Here is an 18,181-nt window from a genome sequence, read left to right as displayed (position 1 = left end):
GAAACATTAGATTAAACCATTGCAGACAGAGCCCCTCCCAAAGTCTAATACAGCGGTTCTCAACCTGGGGGTCGCGACCCCTTTGGGGGTCGAACGGCCATTTCACAGGGGTCGCCAAAGCCCTCTCTCGCCCCCCCCATGCATTCACTCACCCTCACTCTCTGTCTCTGTTGGATCGCCAGCCGTTTGCTTACCCCGCCCACTCCCAATCTATTGCTGCCTCCTGAGTCCCAGCTGATGGCTAGAGGGAAAAAAACTGTTTTTGAGCAGTGTTAAAAGAAAACAAATGAGTAGACCGGTGCCTGCAAAAATAGAAAAAACAGCCCCTTTCAGCTTCAGCATAGGTTAATTAGCACAAGTTGATTAGATCAGCCTCGACTCTCAGCTGATTTATTATTATTAAATTTATTTACGGTCACAGACCGTAGATTTGCTCTCAGCTGTTTTGCGGAGGGCTCTGTTGCTAGCTGCAAAAAAATCTGGAGCAGATTTTTTTCCCCCCTAGCTATGCTAAAAAAACAAAACTGAAAGTAAAGCAGGGTCTTTGCTGCAACGTGACAAAATGAGGCAGAGAGAGATTTCTTTTTCTTTTTCCTCACCAAAAAAAGGTAGGTGCAAAACTGCAAACAATGGGAAATTTAAGGCAAAAAAGGAGGTTTAAGATTTTAAAACACAAAAGAAAAAAGCTCTATTTAACTAGGGAATTGTAATAATTGAGATACTATTAATTGTATATTGTGTTGAAAGCAGAAATGGTTAAGTTGTGGTTTGGAGGAATATATGGGGGAAATTATTTGGTTTATTATTATTGGTAAATATAATTAATTGATTTGTAAGAAATTGGATTGCATGGAAATAATTGGAATATTCATGTTCATATTGATTAATATACAAAAAAGATAGTTATATAACTAATTGATTTATATTAAAATGTTGAATTTGTTTTAAACAAGTGTATTACATAATTACATAATTAACCAATGTGAGGATGTATATAAAAATAGATGACAATGGGAAAGGGTATAATATAGAATAGAAGGGAAAAATTGAATTTGATTAAGATTAGAGATGAGGATGAAGGGTAATATTGGTTTTTTACAAAAATAGATGAGGAATAAATATGGCAAAAAGGAAACATAGAAATTGTAAATTTAATTGAAATGACTAAACACTGTTTAAATTTGTGAACCGGCCAAATACTCTGTTCAAAGAAAATACATTGTATGTTTGCATGTGTGTTTCTAATTATTGCTATTTATTCATATTTGTTCTCTTTTATTCTTTAAAGTTTAACAATTCATTCTTTATCTTAATATCTTCATATTTGTTTGGGGTTGGTTTTCTTCCCTTTCATCTTTTTTATTGTACAGCAATCTTTCTCCTCAAACCTACCACCTCTCTCGTTTCTTTCCTTCTTACTTTCTCTTCCCCCACTCTTCCCCTCCCTACTTCCTCTTCCTTTCTCCTTCTCCTCCTCTCTTCCTCCCTCTCTTACCCTCACTTCTACTCTAATTTCCCTTCCCTTCCTTCATCCCTCTCTATTGCTGTATCCTTTTATGCATATGGACTACTCAGAGGGCTGAAAAAGTTATTTTTGACTGGTCCTCGCACTTTTGACCAGTCCTCGAACTTACGACTGTCCTCACATTTTATGTTTTTTGCCCTATCTTATCACCATAGTGAAAAGAAGCAGTTGTGAAATGAGTAACATGGTTGTTAAGAATGCTGCACGGGCATAAATGTGAGGATGGTCATAAGTGTGAGGACCAGTCAAAAGTGCAAGGACCTGTCAGAAATGACTTTTTTCAGTCCTGTGAGTAGTCCCTATACACATAGCCATGGCCACCCGGTCACATGACCAGCTAGCCATGCCCACCCAGGCACATGACCTCCAAGCCACGCCCACAAAATAAGCCACACCCACAGAACCGGTAGTAAAAAAATTTAGAACCCACCCCTGGTTGGGGGTCACCACAACATGAGGAACTGTATTAAAGGGTCGCGGCATTAGGAAGGTTGAGAACCACTGGTCTAATACATCATCAAGCCAATCCCGATGTGTGAAGATGTTATGGGAAACTCAGGCTGAGAAGGTGATAAACTCCAGTCTCCAAGGCAATGCTGCTGCTTTTTTCCAGAGACAGATAAGGCAGCTGGCTCAAGGCACATTCCATTCCTCCTCACAAGGTTCCGAAAGCAAAGCAAAGCAAGGAATAGAAACAGAAATCCCATACAGACAATCCCCTAAGCCTCCCTCCTCTCACCAAAATGACAGCGTCCCTATAGGAATCTATGGGACCTGACAGCTAGTGGCTCCAGATCCAGAGTTACAAATAAGTAACCTGTCTTGTCCTTGGGAAAGGAAGAAAGTAATTCCACTTTTGCTGTTCTCTAGGTATTATCAATGCATTTTTCAGGTTTATATATAATATGGAAAAGACTATTGGATACCTGGGAAAATTTCCTTTCTTTTTGTTTCAATACATTACTTCTTATGCTATTTCAATATTGTTATATTATGTAATTGTTCACAAAACCAATTTTCTCTTAAGACAACCAAGGCATTTAATAATATACAACCTGCTACAATGCAGAAAAAAGTTAGAAAAACTAAATATAGATTGTGTCTACAAAAGGGGACGTGGTATGATGGACTACAGTGGAGCAACAGTTACCCAGGAAGGAGGGACATTCCAAGGACAGGAGGGGGGAGGGCAGTGTGAGTCAAGAGAAAACATAGCCAAAAGCTGGATTGGAGACAAAGGAAGAAAGTTAGGATAGTCACTCTCTAAAAATCTCTCAGGGTATTTCCGTTAGGATCAGAGTAGTTGAGGTTTAATCTGGCAAGACTGAGCAATGAAAGGACTGAACTTTGGCTGGATTATCTATTTTGTTCTGGGCCTGGGCCTGACATATACTGTCCAAAAAATCAACAGTTAAATATTAGCAAATTTGGCAAACATAAGTGTAGAGGCATGAAAGCCATCTTTTCCCACTATTTTTATTATTTTTTAAAATAAGTTTTTTTTTTTTTAAAAAGTAATATTTATAAATGGACAGATAATCAATTTACCATTAGTAAAGGTAAACCATGTTTATGAACTGTTTTCATAATATAAAAAAACTATAAATTTATGAACTTAGTGCCAAAATCTTCACTATATTATTACTACTAAATGTTAAAAAGAAACATATCAAAAGGAAAAGCAAAAGAAACCCTCTTAAAAATAATATCGATAAATATCTAATTTCTGACTTCCTTACTCCATACAGTTTTTAGTATTATTGATGTAAACTTGAGAAACCATACTCTAAATTTTTATATTTACCTTGAAAATAATATTTTAATGTATTTGAACATATATTATTTCAAAAATTAAGCATTTTTGCTTAAATTTATTTAAATTTTTATTTTTTATACAAATTTTATTAAAAGTTTTACAAAGAAGTTGAAAACTAACAAAAGGGATTAGATTAAAAACCATGTTCCATGTTACCTGAGGAATTGCCTTTTCCCAAGATTCTGTACCCATCCAACTCAATCTAGCAGAGTGGGCATGCTGCAGATCCCTTCAGCCAGAGTGTCGGTTGTTGGGGAGTAGAAGATGGGCTTTTTCTGCAGTGGCTCCTGCTCTATAGAACATCCTCCCTTTGGAGATTACAATAGCCCCAACCCTTTTGGCCTTTCATAAGGCCTTGAAAACCTGGCTGCATTCCCAAATCTCAAGTGCTGAATGTGGCAAGGGCCCTGTTTCCTGGCTTTATTGCTAACTGGCCAAGTATATAGGTTGCTATCATGTTTCCCCAAAAGTAAGACCTATCAAAAAAGTCCTAGTCTGATTTTTAGTATGCTCCTAATATAAGCCCTACCCCAAAAATAAGCACTAGTTAAGGTCATCAGCAGGGGAAGCATGGCCAGCACTGAAGGCGGCAAGAGCTTGGGGGGCAACAGTGTCCGGCAGCAGGAGGTGACTGGATTACCTGTCCAAGCAGTAGGTGAAGGCAGAGGGGAGGGGAGGCACGTGATCTGGACGCACCACAAGGGGATGCAGGAAAGCTGAGAGTTGGGCTGGGGCAGCTGGCCGTGTGGTCGTCTTTACACAGTGGCACTGGCAGCAGACCGAGGTAGAGGTGCGGTGGGGAAGGGAGGCGATGATCATGCACCGCAGGAAAGCCGAAAGTCAGTGGGCTGGAGCGGACCACCGTGCAGGCCACAGGAATGCCAAGAGATACAAAGACAAGCTTCCGGCTGACCTGCTTCATTGCGGCCGCAAGTATGCAGAAGAAATGGTCCAGTGGCCACATGGGGTCCCGCTGGATGGGGTTGTTGGAGCTGCCGCTGCAAGGTGAGGCAGTTGTCAGGGCGTGGATGGCCTGGCTGCAGGTGCAGAGGGCATGGGGGAGCTCCATTCCCTTGCCTCACGGTGGCAGCACAACTCTTTGGAGACATCAGCCAGCCATAATTGCCCACTAGATTTTCTCACTTTTTGCCATTGCTGCATATTCTCCAGTTCCTAATCTGATATAGCCGCTACTGTGTTATTTTTCCCATTATTATGCAGTGTTTGTCTTTGTACCTATAAGCATATACAGGTAGAACTTTTCTAGTGACCACAATTGGTAACAACTTAGTCATTAAGTGAAGTGGTTGCTAAATTGTAACTGAACAGGTGCTAAACAAGGCAGTTGCTAAATAAGGACTACCTAGGTCTTAATAAAATATGATAATGGAATTATCAGTAAAGAATACTATAATTTTGCCTAGTTTAAAAAATTGCTTTCATTTCAAACTTGATCCCTAAGATTCTTTGAACAGTGCTTTGTATGCCTTGCTAATCATTGAGGATTTTTTGCATGTTCATCACATGATAGAATGTTCCTTCTCTCCCATGGTTTTTACAGCAATTATTACCATATGATCTGTCTATTTGGCTAGAATCAGTGGTGGGATTCAGCCAGTTCGCACCCCTTCTGGAGAACCGATTGTCAACTTTCTGAGTGGTTTGGCAAACTGCTCTTTGTTGGAAGAAATCATTAGGGCAGAGAACTGGTTGTTAAATTACTTGAATCCCACCACTGGCTAGAATGGAATTGTATCATCATTATCATTTTAACCATTGTCTATCCACTGCAGGATGTTGGCCTCTTTCGCATGTTTCCAATCAATATGGTTCTGAGCTTTCTTTTGCCAATTGGGCCCACTGATGTTGTTAATCCATCTTGTTTTGGGTCTCTTTTGTAGCCATCAAGTGGGATCCATTCTATGACTGTCTTGGTCCACTTGCCATCAGTTCTTCTTGCTATGTGACCAGCCCATTTCCATTTCAATTCTTTTTTTTTAAATAGTCTTTATTCAATCTTTTTTAGTTTTAAAAGCACATTTCCATTTTTACAGCTTGGTAAATAATTTAAATTGGTAACAATTTAAATTTCATAATTCCAATCTATGGCCTATTATTTTATACATTATGTACATCTTTAAATATATAGTATCTTTTATGATATTCTATTTTTATTCTTCATTAACATCGATTTAATCTATTCTTCATATATGTAGTACATCTATATGTATTTACATATTCCTTTTATCATTTAACAAGTTTTATCATATTTATAAATATATATAATTTTCAATTTAACATACTTTCTATATCATCTTTATGCATCAATTTTACATCTCCTTTCAAGCCATTGATACCACATATTCCAACTCTTATAATAAAATTCCTCTCTGTCTTTAAACTCGATGGTTAATTTATCCATTTCCGCACAATTGAGGACTTTTTTATTATCATTGTATTTGTTGGCATGTTTTCTTGTTTCCAATTCTGGGCAAATAAGATTCTTGCTTGCTGTTGTAATATGAAGTATAATATATTGTGCCCTTTTGCTTCCATTTCCTTTTATAATACCCAATAAGAACAACTCTGGCTTCATCTCAGTTTTTTGTTCTGTGATTTCTTCTAACCATTTTTTAATTTTCATCCAATGTTTCTGGGCTTTCGGGCAGGTCCACCACATGTGATAGAATGTCCCTTGTTGATGGTTACATCGCCAACACTTCTGTGATCTATTGGGATACATTTTGGCTAACCTTGCCGGTAGTAGATGCCAATGATAAAACATTTTATAAATATTCTCTTTATATCATGCTGACATCGTTAATTTATAATTTTTCTCCCATATTTTTTCCCAATATTCCAAATCTATATTATATCCAAAATTTTTGGTGCAGGGTATCATCATTTCTTTCACAGTTTCCTCCTCCATTTTGAATCCTAAAAGACAATTGTAAGTTTCAGAAATCAGTTTTTCCTTTGTCCCTAATAATATTTTATCCAGTTCTTGTTCTCTTTGAAAGCCGTAATATTCTAAATCTTTTTTATATCTTGTTTGAATTTGTAAATATGGCCACCAATCTATTTCTAGTCCTTGGGATTTTAACTCTTGATTAGATTTTAATACTCTTAGTCCATCCAATAACTCATTATATGTCACCACCTTGTTTCAGTCTAAGATGTTGGGATATATCATGGCTCCCATGGTTGATAACCACCTTGGGAATTTTTATATAATGGCTTCTTTTAATCTTCCCCCAAATGTCTAGTAATGCGTCTCTTATCTGGTGTCTTTGAAAGTACGTATGTGATTTATTTTTCCCCTCCCAAATGAACGCATGCCAGCCTAAATTGTGGCCTTCTATTGTTAATATCCTCTTGTTTTTAAGAATTATCCATTCCATGAGCCATGTTATAGCTGCTGATTGATGATAAAGTTCCAAATCTGGGAGTCCAAAACCTCCTTTATTTCTATTATCTTGTAAGAGTTTGTTTTATTTGGGCTTTCTTCCCTAACCAAATAAATTTTAAAATTGTTTTATTTAATTCTACAAAAAAGTTTTTCCCAGGTTTTATTGGTATTGTTGGAAATAAAAATAAAATTTTAGGTAAAATATTAATCTTTATTGTCACAATTCTCTCAATTAAAGATACCTGCAATTTTGCACAGTTTTCCAAATCTTTTTGTATTTGTTGCAATAGTTTTCTGTAATTATCCTCTTTTATCGAGGAACATTTTGGTGTCAACCAAACTCCGAGATATTTTATTTTCTTTACTATTTGAATTCCCAATTTCTCTTCCAATTTGTCGTTTTGCTTATGCGTAAGATTTTTAGTTAATATCTTTGTTTTCCCTGTATTTATTTTTAGCCCTGCTACCTTATCAAAATCCTCTATTTCCTGCATTAATACAGTTCCTGTTTCTAACGGATCTTCTATGAAAAAGACCATATCGTCTGCGAACGCCTGCGTTTTATATTCGTCTTTTTTAATTCTTAGTTCTTTTATTTCCTGGTTCTGTCTGATCTGTGACAACAACACTTCTAGTGACAAGATAAAAAGTAAGGGAGATAATGGATATCCTTGTCTAACTCTTTTTTATACTGATTTTCTCTGATAGGTCTCCATTTACTATTATTTTAGCAGTTTGATCAGAATATATCGCCTTAATCATCCCTACAAATTTTTCTCCGAAATTCGTATTAATTAATTGGGTAATAAGAAATTGCCAATTTAGTTGAAGGCTTTTTGTGCATCCACAAAAATTAACGCTATCTGTTTTTCAGGGTGAACTTCATAGTATTCTAATATGTTCATGACCACTCTTGTGTTGTTTCTTAATTGTCTTTTTGGGAGAAACCCGTTTTGGTCAGAGTGAATAATTTTATTCAATATTTTTTGGAATCTTTCCGCTATTATTGTTGCAAATATTTTATAGTCGGCATTTAACAGTGAAATTGGTCTATAGTTTTTAATCTGTTTGGTATCAGTATCTTCTTTGGGTATTAATGTTATAAATGCCTCATTCCACGAATTTGGTAATTTAGTTCGTTCTAATACTTCATTATACAATTCTAGCATTATTCCCTCCAATGACTCCTGAAATTTTTTGTAAATCTCTGCTGGAATCCCGTCTAGTCCTGGTATTTTATTATTTTTTTGTTTCTTGATCACCTCCTTCATCTCCATTAGCGTTACCTTATCGTTTAGCATTTTCATGGTTTCTTTTGGTATTTTCAGTAAGTCCTTCATTTCTAAATATTGTTTAATGCTTTCTTCTGAAATATCTTCCTGCCTGTATAATTTATTTAAAAAGTTTTGGATAATACTTTTTTCCCCTTCTGCTTGGTGCTGGAGATTCCTGTCCTCATCCTGTAATTGTTGTATTAGTTGTTTTGTTCTCTCTTAAGTTTATATGACAATTATCTCCCTGGTTTGTTCGTGTATTCAAAATAATTTTGTTTTATTGTTTTAAGTTTAAGTTTAAGATTATTAAAATTTATATGCCGCCCTTTTCCCGAGGGACTTGGGGCGGCTCACAGCAATAGAATCACCATAAAAACAACAATAATAAAGATGATTAAAATTAACAATTAAAACTCAGTTTAAAACCCACAATTAAATTAAAACTCCCAGAACAGACTCAGCCAGTTTGCTTAAAGAGCCATGTCTTCAGGTCCTTGTGGAAGGAACGGAGATCAGGGGCTGTCCGGAGCTCAGTGGGTAACTCGTTCCAGAGGGTCGGTGCAGCCATAGAGAACGCCCTCATCCTGGGCACCGTCAGCTGACATTGTCTGGCCGACGGCACCCAAAGGAGGGCAGCCCTCTGCGAGCGCACTAGGCGGTGGGAGGCCGGTAGGAGGTGGTCCTGCAAATATCCCGGGCCCATGCCATGAAGGGCTTTATAGGTCAAAACCAAAAGCTTGAAGCGGCTCCGAAGGACCACCGGCAACCAGTGCAGCTCACGCAAGAGAGGTGTAACCCGGGAGTATCGGGAAGCTCCCGTAATAACCCGCACAGCTGCATTCTGGACCAGTTGGAGCCTCCGGGTGCACCCCAAAGGCAGCCCCATGTAGACAGCATTGCAGTAGTCCAGACGAGAGATAACGAGAGCCTGAGTGACTGTGCGAAGGGCATCCCTGTCTAGGTAGGGTCACAACTGGCGCATCAGGCGAACCTGTGCAAAAGCCCCCCTGGACACGGCCGTCAGATGGTCTACTAAAGACAGCCGTGAATCCAGGAGGACGCCGAGGTTGCGAACCCTTTCAGAGGGAGTAAGCATCTCCCCTCCCATCAAAAGTGATGGGGCCACTAGATCTTGGGATGCCAGTATCCACAGCCACTCCGTCTTGGAGGGGTTGTGTTTGAGCCTGTTCCTACCCATCCAAACCCCCACCGCCTCCAGACATGTAGACATCACGGAAAGGGCATCACTGGATTGGTCCGGGGTGGAGATGTAAAGCTGAGTATCATCAGCATATTGATGGTAACTCACCCCGAAACTACGAATGATCTCACTCAGCGGTTTCATATAGATGTTAAAGAGCAAGGGGGAGAGGACCGAGCCCTGAGGCACCCCACAAATGAGGGGTCTCGAGGAGGACCTCTGCCCTCCCTGCCCAAACAAACTGCGAACAACCCGAGAGGTAGGAGGAGAACCACTGTAAAACAGTGCCCCCCACTCCCAACCCTCCGAGTCGCCGCAGCAGGATACCATGGTCGATGGTATCGAAAGCCGCTGAGAGGTCAAGTAGGACCAGAACAGAGGAATAACCCCTGTCCTGGGCCAGCCAGAGATCTGGCTGAGCAACCAATGCCGTTTTCGTGCTGTGTCCACGCCTGAAGCCTGATTGGTAAGGGTCTAGAACAGCGGTTCTCAACCTGGGGGTCGCTACCCCTTTGGAGGTCGAACGGCCATTTCACAGGGGTCGCCAAAGCCCTCTCTCGGGCCCCCCCCACGCCTTCACTCACCCTCACCCTCTGCCTCTGTTGGATCGCCCAGTCGCCGTTCACTTACCCCACCCACTCCCAATCGATTGCTGCCTCCGGAGTCCCAGCTGATGGCTAGAGGGAAAAAAAACTTTAAATTCTTGCCACGGGGCTTCAAAGAACTAGCTGCAAAGAGGTAAATTCCTGGTAAATTTTTTTTCCCGCTAGCTATGCTGAAAAGCGAAATTGAAAATAAAGAAGGGTCTTTGCTGTAATGTGACAAAATGAGGCAGAGAGATTTCTTTTTCCTCACCAAAAAAGGTAGGTGCAAAACTGCAAACAATGGGAAATTTAGGGCAAAAGAGGAGGTTCAAGATTTTAAAACACAAAAGAAAAAAAGCTCTATTTAACTAGGGAATTGTAATAATTGAGATACTATTAATTGTATATTGTGTTGAAAGCAGAAATGGTTAAGTTGTGGTTTGGAGGAATATATGGGGGAAATTATTTGGTTTATTATTATTGGTAAATATAATTAATTGATTTGTAAGAAATTGGATTGCATGGAAATAATTGGAATATTCATGTTCATATTGATTGACATACAAAAAAGATAGTTATATAACTAATTGATTTATATTAAAATGTTGAATTTGTTTTAAACAAGTGTATTACATAATTACATAATTAACCAATGTGAGGATGTATATAAAAATAGATGACAATGGGAAAGGGTATAATATAGAATAGAAGGGAAAAATTGAATTTGATTAAGATTAGAGATGAGGATGAAGGGTAATATTGGTTTTTTACAAAAATAGATAAGGAATAAATATGGCAAAAAGGAAACATAGAAATTGTAAATTTAATTGAAATGACTAAACACTGTTTAAATTTGTGAACCGGCCAAATACTCTGTTCAAAGAAAATACATTGTATGTTTGCATGTGTGTTTCTAATTATTGCTATTTATTCATATTTGTTCTCTTTTATTCTTTAAAGTTTAACAATTCATTCTTTATCTTAATATCTTCATATTTGTTTGGGGTTGGTTTTCTTCCCTTTCATCTTTTTTATTGTACAGCAATCTTTCTCCTCAAACCTACCACCTCTCTCGTTTCTTTCCTTCTTACTTTCTCTTCCCCCACTCTTCCCCTCCCTACTTCCTCTTCCTTTCTCCTTCTCCTCCTCTCTTCCTCCCTCTCTTACCCTCACTTCTACTCTAATTTCCCTTCCCTTCCTTCATCCCTCTCTATTGCTGTATCCTTTTATGCATATGGACTACTCAGAGGGCTGAAAAAGTTATTTTTGACTGGTCCTCGCACTTTTGACCAGTCCTCGAACTTACGACTGTCCTCACATTTTACGTTTTTTGCCCTATCTTATCCTCATGGTGAAGAGAAGCAGTTGTGAAATGAGTGACATGGTTGTTAAAGAATGCTGCACGGGCATAAATGAGAGGATGGTCATAAGTGTGAGGACCAGTCAAAAGTGCGAGGATCTGTCAGAAATGACTTTTTTCAGCCCTCTGAGTAGTCCCTATACACATAGCCATGGCCATCCATGACCAGCTAGCCACGCCCACCCGGTCACATGACCTCCAAGCCACGCCCACAAAATAAGCCACGCCCACAGAACCAGTAGTAAAAAAACTTAGAACCCACCCCTGTTTGGGGGTCACCACAACATGAGGAACTGTATTAAATGGTCGCGGCATTAGGAAGGTTGAGAAACAGTGGTCTAGAAAGTCCGCTATAAAGTGAAGGTTGGAGACGGGATGAAAGTTATTAAGGGAGGCTGGATCCAGGGCAGGCTTCTTGGGGAGGGATCGAACCACCGCATCAAGGATGGCGGGGAAGACCCCTTCCCTCAACGAAGTGTTCACAATCGCCTGGATTCAGTCCCCGGTCACCTCTCTGGTTGCCGCAACAAGCCAGGAGGGACACGGGTCCAACAAATACGTTGTGGCACTCAATCTATCCACAGTCCTGTCCACTTCCTCCAAGGAAAGAGGGTCAAAGTCAACCCAGATATTACCTTCAAGACCTGCTCCCGTCCCCTCATCGGACCCTGCCCAGTCAGAGTCCAACCCCGTCTGGATCTGAGTGATTTTGTCTTGCAAGAATTGGACAAAATCCTCAGCAGTACCCTGCAAGGGGTCCTCCCTCGCTCCCTGATTAAGGAGGGAGCAGGTCACCCGAAACAAGGCTGCTGGGCGATTCTCTGCCGACGCAATGAGAGCAGCGAAATAGTCACGTTTCGCCGCTTTCATCGCCACAAGATAAGACCTAATATGGGTTCTTAACTGTGTTCGATCAGATTCAGCATGGGAGGATCTCCAACTGCCCTCTAGGCGTCTCTTCCGACGCTTCATCTCCCTAAGCTCCTCGGAGAACCATGGAGCTCTCCGGATCCCCATCGGGAGAGAGGCCGCAATGGGGTGATTCGATTCCGTGCCCTGGTAACAGCCTGTTCCCAGGCATCAACCAGGGCCTCTGGAGAATCGCGGGATAAGGATGTGGGAAATGTCCCAAGCTCTGTCTGGAACCTTGCAGGGTCCATCAGGCGCCTGGGGCGGAACCAACGAATCTGTTCCGCCTCCCAGCAGTGAATGTTGGCGGAAGGAAAGTCCAGCGTAAGGAGGGAATGGTCGGTCCATGACAGGGGTTGGATGGATAATAGCCCCCTACTCCGAGCACTAATCCACTGCCCAGAGATAAAAATCAGGTTGAGAATGTGTTTTGAGATTGCATATCATTTCTTGTAATGTTAAGTTTATGCTTCACTAAATTTCTTTTCTGATTTTATTATTCTGTGGTTGTTTTTGCAGTAGACATTCCAATTCTTTAACTTTTTCCTGGAGCATCTTTTGCTTTTTATTCTTTTCTTTATTTCTTCCCGCGGTATAAGCTATTGTTAAACCTCTAATATGCGCTTTCATTGTATCCCACAAGTTTTGTAGTGTTGTTTGTTTTTCCGGTTTTCTGTAAAGAAAAATCCAAGTTCTTTTTCCATCATTTGAGCAAATGGTTTCTCCTTTAATATCCTCTGATTTAATGTCTATCTCTTCTGATTTGTGTTTGGTGCATATATTACCATTAAGGTCATTCTTTTTTTGGTTTGTTGTTATTTCTATTCCTACAATTCTTCCATCTTCATCCGCATAAATTTGTGTCAGGTTTAACCATTCTTTTATGTATACTACTATACCTCTTTTCTTTTTTGATGACAATGCCAAGTGAAGTTTCCCTAATTTCGCGGCTTCTAGAATACAGCTGTATTTTTTCTTAATATGGACCTCCTGCAAACAGATAATGTCCATATTTTGTCTTTGAAGCTATATCAATGTTTGTTTTCATTTCACCAGGGAATTTAAACCGTTAATATTAAGCAATAACAACTTAATTCCTTCTTCCATCTTACTGTTTATCAGAAGGTTTTGGTCCTTTCCTTGCTCTCGTCTCCCTTTGTGCTCTTGTCCTGGCTCCTTCCCTTTCATAATGCTCCTTTCCCTCCTTTCTCTTATGTCTTGTTCAGATATTTTCTCTTCTGAAATTTGATCTTCTTGACTTTTATTGTCTAGTATCTTGTCTAGTTTATTGTCTAGAATCCTCCCTACTATTTTGTTCTCCTATTATATAATGGTCATAGAACTCTTGTGCCTTGTCCAGGGTGTCTATTCGGAACTTCTTATCTTGCCACATAATTAGCATACCCTACTTGGTATTTGACTAATTGTGATGATAAAAAATGGTAGTTCCTTCTTTGTTCTCTTAATCTCCTTGGTACTTGCTTCAAAGTTAAAATTTCTTTACCCTTATTGATTAATGGTTCCTCTCTTGTCTTACTGTAGACCTCATTCCTAACTATTTTTCTTGTAAATCTTATATGGACTTCCCTGGACAATTTATGGCAACGTGCGTAATTGGTATGGATCCTATATGCTTTGTCAATGTCGTTTTGAACTTCTTGCGCACTTTTCTGCAGTGGATTGGTAAGTAATTCTGCCCACCAGGTTGGAAGATCTTCCTCCTTGCTTTCTACTTTATTTTGAAATCGTAAGAAAAATGCTGATTTCTCCAATTCCAAGTGTGTTATTGCCGCCTCCAGATATCTATTTACCGCCATCAATTTCGCTTCCGTCTCCTCCAGTTTCTTCTCCGTTTGTTCCGTTCTAGCTTCCACTGTCTTTATCTTCTGTTCGTTTCTAGCTATTTTCTCTTGTATTGTACCAATTTTGTCATCTAATTTGTGGATGTCTCCTTTTACCTCTCCCATTTCACTCTTTATTTCTTCGTGGTTTCTCGTGATTGTTTCCTGCATCTTCATCATTGTTTCTTGAATCATCTTCAACGTTGATTGCACACTTTGTAGATTCAGCGAAGAACCTGATTTCTCACTGCCCAGCATACTTTCCACTGAGCATTGTCCCGATGGGGAGGCTATTGTTGAAGTTGTTTTTTTTCTCTATTTTTGTTACCATTGTTGTCATACTTGTCATTTTTAGCGTTTTAAAAAAATGTTTCCACAATACCATATAGTATGCCACTCCTTTTATCCCCGTCACTCATCTAACTTTTCGTTCTTAATCTATTTATTCTAATTTATTCTAGAGAGATAAATAAAGCTAATGTAAATATAGGGATATTCTACGAACATAAAGATAATTGAATATTATGAATTATAATATTTTATATTATATAGGGTTTTTAATGGACTAGGGAATCAAAACTTAAATATAGCAAGAAGGTATCTATAATTTTATGATTGGATTATTAGTCTCTAAACGTAGTAATATGTGGCTAAATTCATCTATTTCTACACAATCTATTATGGATATTTATCAAATATATTTAGAATTTCCTTAATCTAATTTTTTATATTGCATACATAAAACTATAAGTCTTCTAATCATATATATATGATTAGAATGAATCAGAATGAAAAGGTGGAGCCATCCCAGAATACCAGCACCAGATTTGAAATTCCAACGTCAGTTAGTGCAAAATGACTACTGGCATAAGCCTGATGATGGCAGATGGGATTCTGCCGAAACGTCGCTTCTACCCTTTTAGGGATATATCCACAATTACACGGGAAGAAACCCGAAATATTAACTATACACACATACATACCCGTGAAAACTTACATAAACATATATATATATATATATATATATATATATATATATATATATATATATATATATATATATATATATATATATATATATATATATATATACTATTAAATATATATAAATATAAATATGACAATACAATAGAATAGAATGAAAATACAATAAAGTAAAAATAAATCCAATAATATGGAAATTGTATCAATTAGTATGTGGATAAATATAAATATTTGGATATAAATCTAAGTATAAATATTAAGTATATATAGCCACTATTCACTTATCTTCATTCTAGATTTACTATTAATAAATATAGTCCGTTATCAACTTACGTCTTATTTGTAAAAAATGTTCTTCTAAAGTTCCTGATGTGTACAGTTTCCACAGAAAAGGTCCACCTCTATTAATATCCAATTTGGTGAGTGTCTCTTTAAATCCAAGATTTCTCCCTTCTATTTAGCTCAGTCACTGTTATTTCTCCAGCCGGCTTTCTCCTTCCAAACCTTGTATTTTATCACAATCCTGATCCAAACTTGTTGTTCTATCGTTAAACTGTTCACAAAATGCCCAGTCAGACCTTTTCTTTCACACTTTTCATGCAATCAGTCTTTATCACTATTGTTCGTCACTTTGTCTCCGCTCCCACCGCCAAATTGCCGCTTCTCTGCCTTCTTGGAGACTCACTCAGCAGCTGATGTAATTTATATTTACTTAAAGTCACGGAGAGTCTTTCCAGCTTCAGTCTCTTTTTCGTCCCTCCTCACTGATATTTCAAGCTGCTTTACCTCTTTTTTCTTCCTACTCCATTCAAACAGTCAAGTCGTCACGCCTCCGGATCTGCCATGCAGGCAGATTTCTTTTGCGTCTGATCTAGGGGCTTCCTCTTGTTGTTTCAGGAGATCACACCTCTCACCGCCAACTCCGAGGTATTCCCTCTGTACCGCTGCTCCCTCCGAGAACCAACTTTGCTCTAGGGGCCTCAAAAAACGTGAAAAATCGGGCAAGCAAGACGGAGCCCATTTGCTTGCTCTGCGCTGGCGTGATGTCACCGCCGGAAGTCTCTATTTCAATTCTTTTACTCTCTTGATATGGTATACTTTTTTTTAATTCTCTAATCCATATGCAGATCTTTCTATCTTGTGTTGTAATGCTGAGCATTTATCTTTCCATGGCTCTTTGCACCACTCATAGCTTTTGTATCAATTGTGAGATTAGTGCCTATGTTTCACTGTCATATGTTAGAGCAGGTAGCATACACTGATTGAAAACTTTTCAGGCATATAGGGAGGTTGTTCTTGAAAATTACGCTTAGCTTGCTGAATACCTGCCAACTTCATTTAACACACTATTCAATTTATTTTATTGTATCATCTTCCATTGAGATCTGTTGGCCAAGGTATACAGTATGTGGTGATTTACTGTGTCTAGTTCTTCTCCAGAGATAAAATTTGCTTGCTTGCTTGCTTGCTCACTTTCTTCATTTTTTCATTTCTTTATAAAAAATGAAGTTGTATATACATTGTATAAACATTTTGTACTTCTCTCAAACCATAACTTGGTGTTTGGTGTAAATTACACAGATAGTTTCTGACTTACTGTCACAATTGGAACCAACAGTCTTAAATAAGAATACTGGTTATAATTCCCTTTTTTCAGTGCTGTTGTAACTTCAAGTGGTCGCTAAACAAATGGTTGTAAATTGAGGACTATGTGGATAGATTTATTCAACTGTTCTTTTCATTGTTGCATTGGTACTGTTTCTTTGAAATTATGTGTCAAATTTATGACATGCTTTTTTCTTTGTTCTGTCAACATATCTAAGTAGAATACATTATTTATATACAGTAGTGTGTTTTGGCCTTTGCTATGCTTTTAATCTATTCTGTGGTGTGGATGGACCATGTTTACATATGTAGTGTTTTTTCTGCTTGCTAATTTTTAGCTCAGGAGTATTTAAATACTACTCTCTTAGCAAGAGTATTTTTAAAAATTAATTGGTGATATATTTGCAGATTAAAAGTGAAGTAAATAAACTATACAAGTTACTGGAGATAGATATTGATGGAGTTTTTAAGTCCCTTTTGCTCTTAAAAAAGAAGAAATATGCTGCTTTGGTTGTGGAACCAGCAGGAGATGGAAAATACATAACCAAGCAAGAACTTAAAGGATTGGACATAGTGAGAAGAGATTGGTGTGATCTTGCAAAAGAGACTGGAAAGTAAGTAGCTCTTTATGAATTCTACTCTTTCTCTGAAAGAGAATGAAAGAATTAGTATTTTTGTATATACAACATTTTAAATATTGCTATGTTAAACTGTGTTTCTAAGTGTACTATAACCATTCATCTGTTCAGTACTTTATAGCATTTTTAATTAGAAATATTTTAAAAGCCCTTCAATAAATCTATATGGAAGCCAGTTGGCAAGTATTAGTAAACTGGCCTCTGTTATAGGGCAGAGTTTGTTTCTGACTAGAATTTCTCAAGTAAAAAAAATATCCACATAGAAATCCATTTGTTTCTAAGAGTTATGCCTCCAAATTAGTAGTTATGATAGAGACAGCAAAAGAGGTTGAAAAAAATCTGAATTGAAAGTGACTCCCAGTAATTTAAGCAGAAGAGTTCCATTTTTCTCCAGAAGAGAGCAGCAGAAAAGGCAATGTAATGGAGCTGGGGAATGGCAGGTAGGATGAGTGTGGCCAGAAGAGTTAGGCAGGGAAGGTAGAACCTGACAACATGCTGATTCTTTTTCCTCATAAATGTATGTACTTAGTTGAAATAGTAGTACCCTATAAATAATTGTTGTGTTCAAAACTACTGAATTTTGTAAGGAATTAAGAAAAGCTTCAATTAGTGAAAAATTTCACTGCAAGTTTTCATTGAGGAAGTTATGTGTAAAAGCTTAACGTAGTAGAGGAAGTTGAGAATGTAATTTTTTAATGTGATTGGAAAGAACAGAGTAAAATGCATATCCTTACTGATTTGCATATCCATTTTATTTCATTTTTCTACAGTTATATGAGGTTAGTTAGCTTTCTTTATTCATTGAATAATTAAAAATATATCGCATATTTTCTGATATTTTAATAAATTTGCAATTATAGCTGGCAAATATTTAATGAGAATTAAATTGATGGAATGGTCAATTGAGTAATACAGTCAGTTATAACAAATTTAAGAAGAGATGTGACTTTATTATTGGCTATTAGCTTACACTCCATGCCAGTTTGGTAGCAACCAGTATTTTTTGTGGAAAATTTACAGGCATTTTTTCTTTAC

At 38.0% G+C, this 18,181-nt stretch overlaps 1 protein-coding gene across 8 annotated transcripts in view; it reads left to right on the top strand.

Annotated features, from left to right (window-relative positions):
- The window catches only part of POLA1 (DNA polymerase alpha 1, catalytic subunit), a 559,576-nt gene that overhangs the window by 212,021 nt on the left and 329,374 nt on the right, over window positions 1-18,181 (top strand). For 6 of the 8 annotated variants that reach the window (XM_034433156.3, XM_087871332.1, XM_060694058.2 and 3 more), the window contains exon 29: window positions 16,917-17,122. The exons of the other annotated variants lie outside the window; for them this stretch is intronic. In XM_034433156.3, coding sequence (XP_034289047.2) covers window positions 16,917-17,122 — 206 coding nt within the window. The remainder of the gene's footprint in view (window positions 1-16,916; window positions 17,123-18,181) is intronic. 8 annotated transcript variants of the gene reach the window in all.

Source organism: Pantherophis guttatus, chromosome 5 (assembly GCF_059756535.1).
Source record: "Pantherophis guttatus breed Tessera chromosome 5, ASM5975653v1, whole genome shotgun sequence".
NCBI lineage: Eukaryota > Metazoa > Chordata > Lepidosauria > Squamata > Colubridae > Pantherophis > Pantherophis guttatus.
The sequence above is the reverse complement of the archived record's forward strand: the minus strand, read 5'-3'. Positions and strand labels throughout refer to the sequence as shown.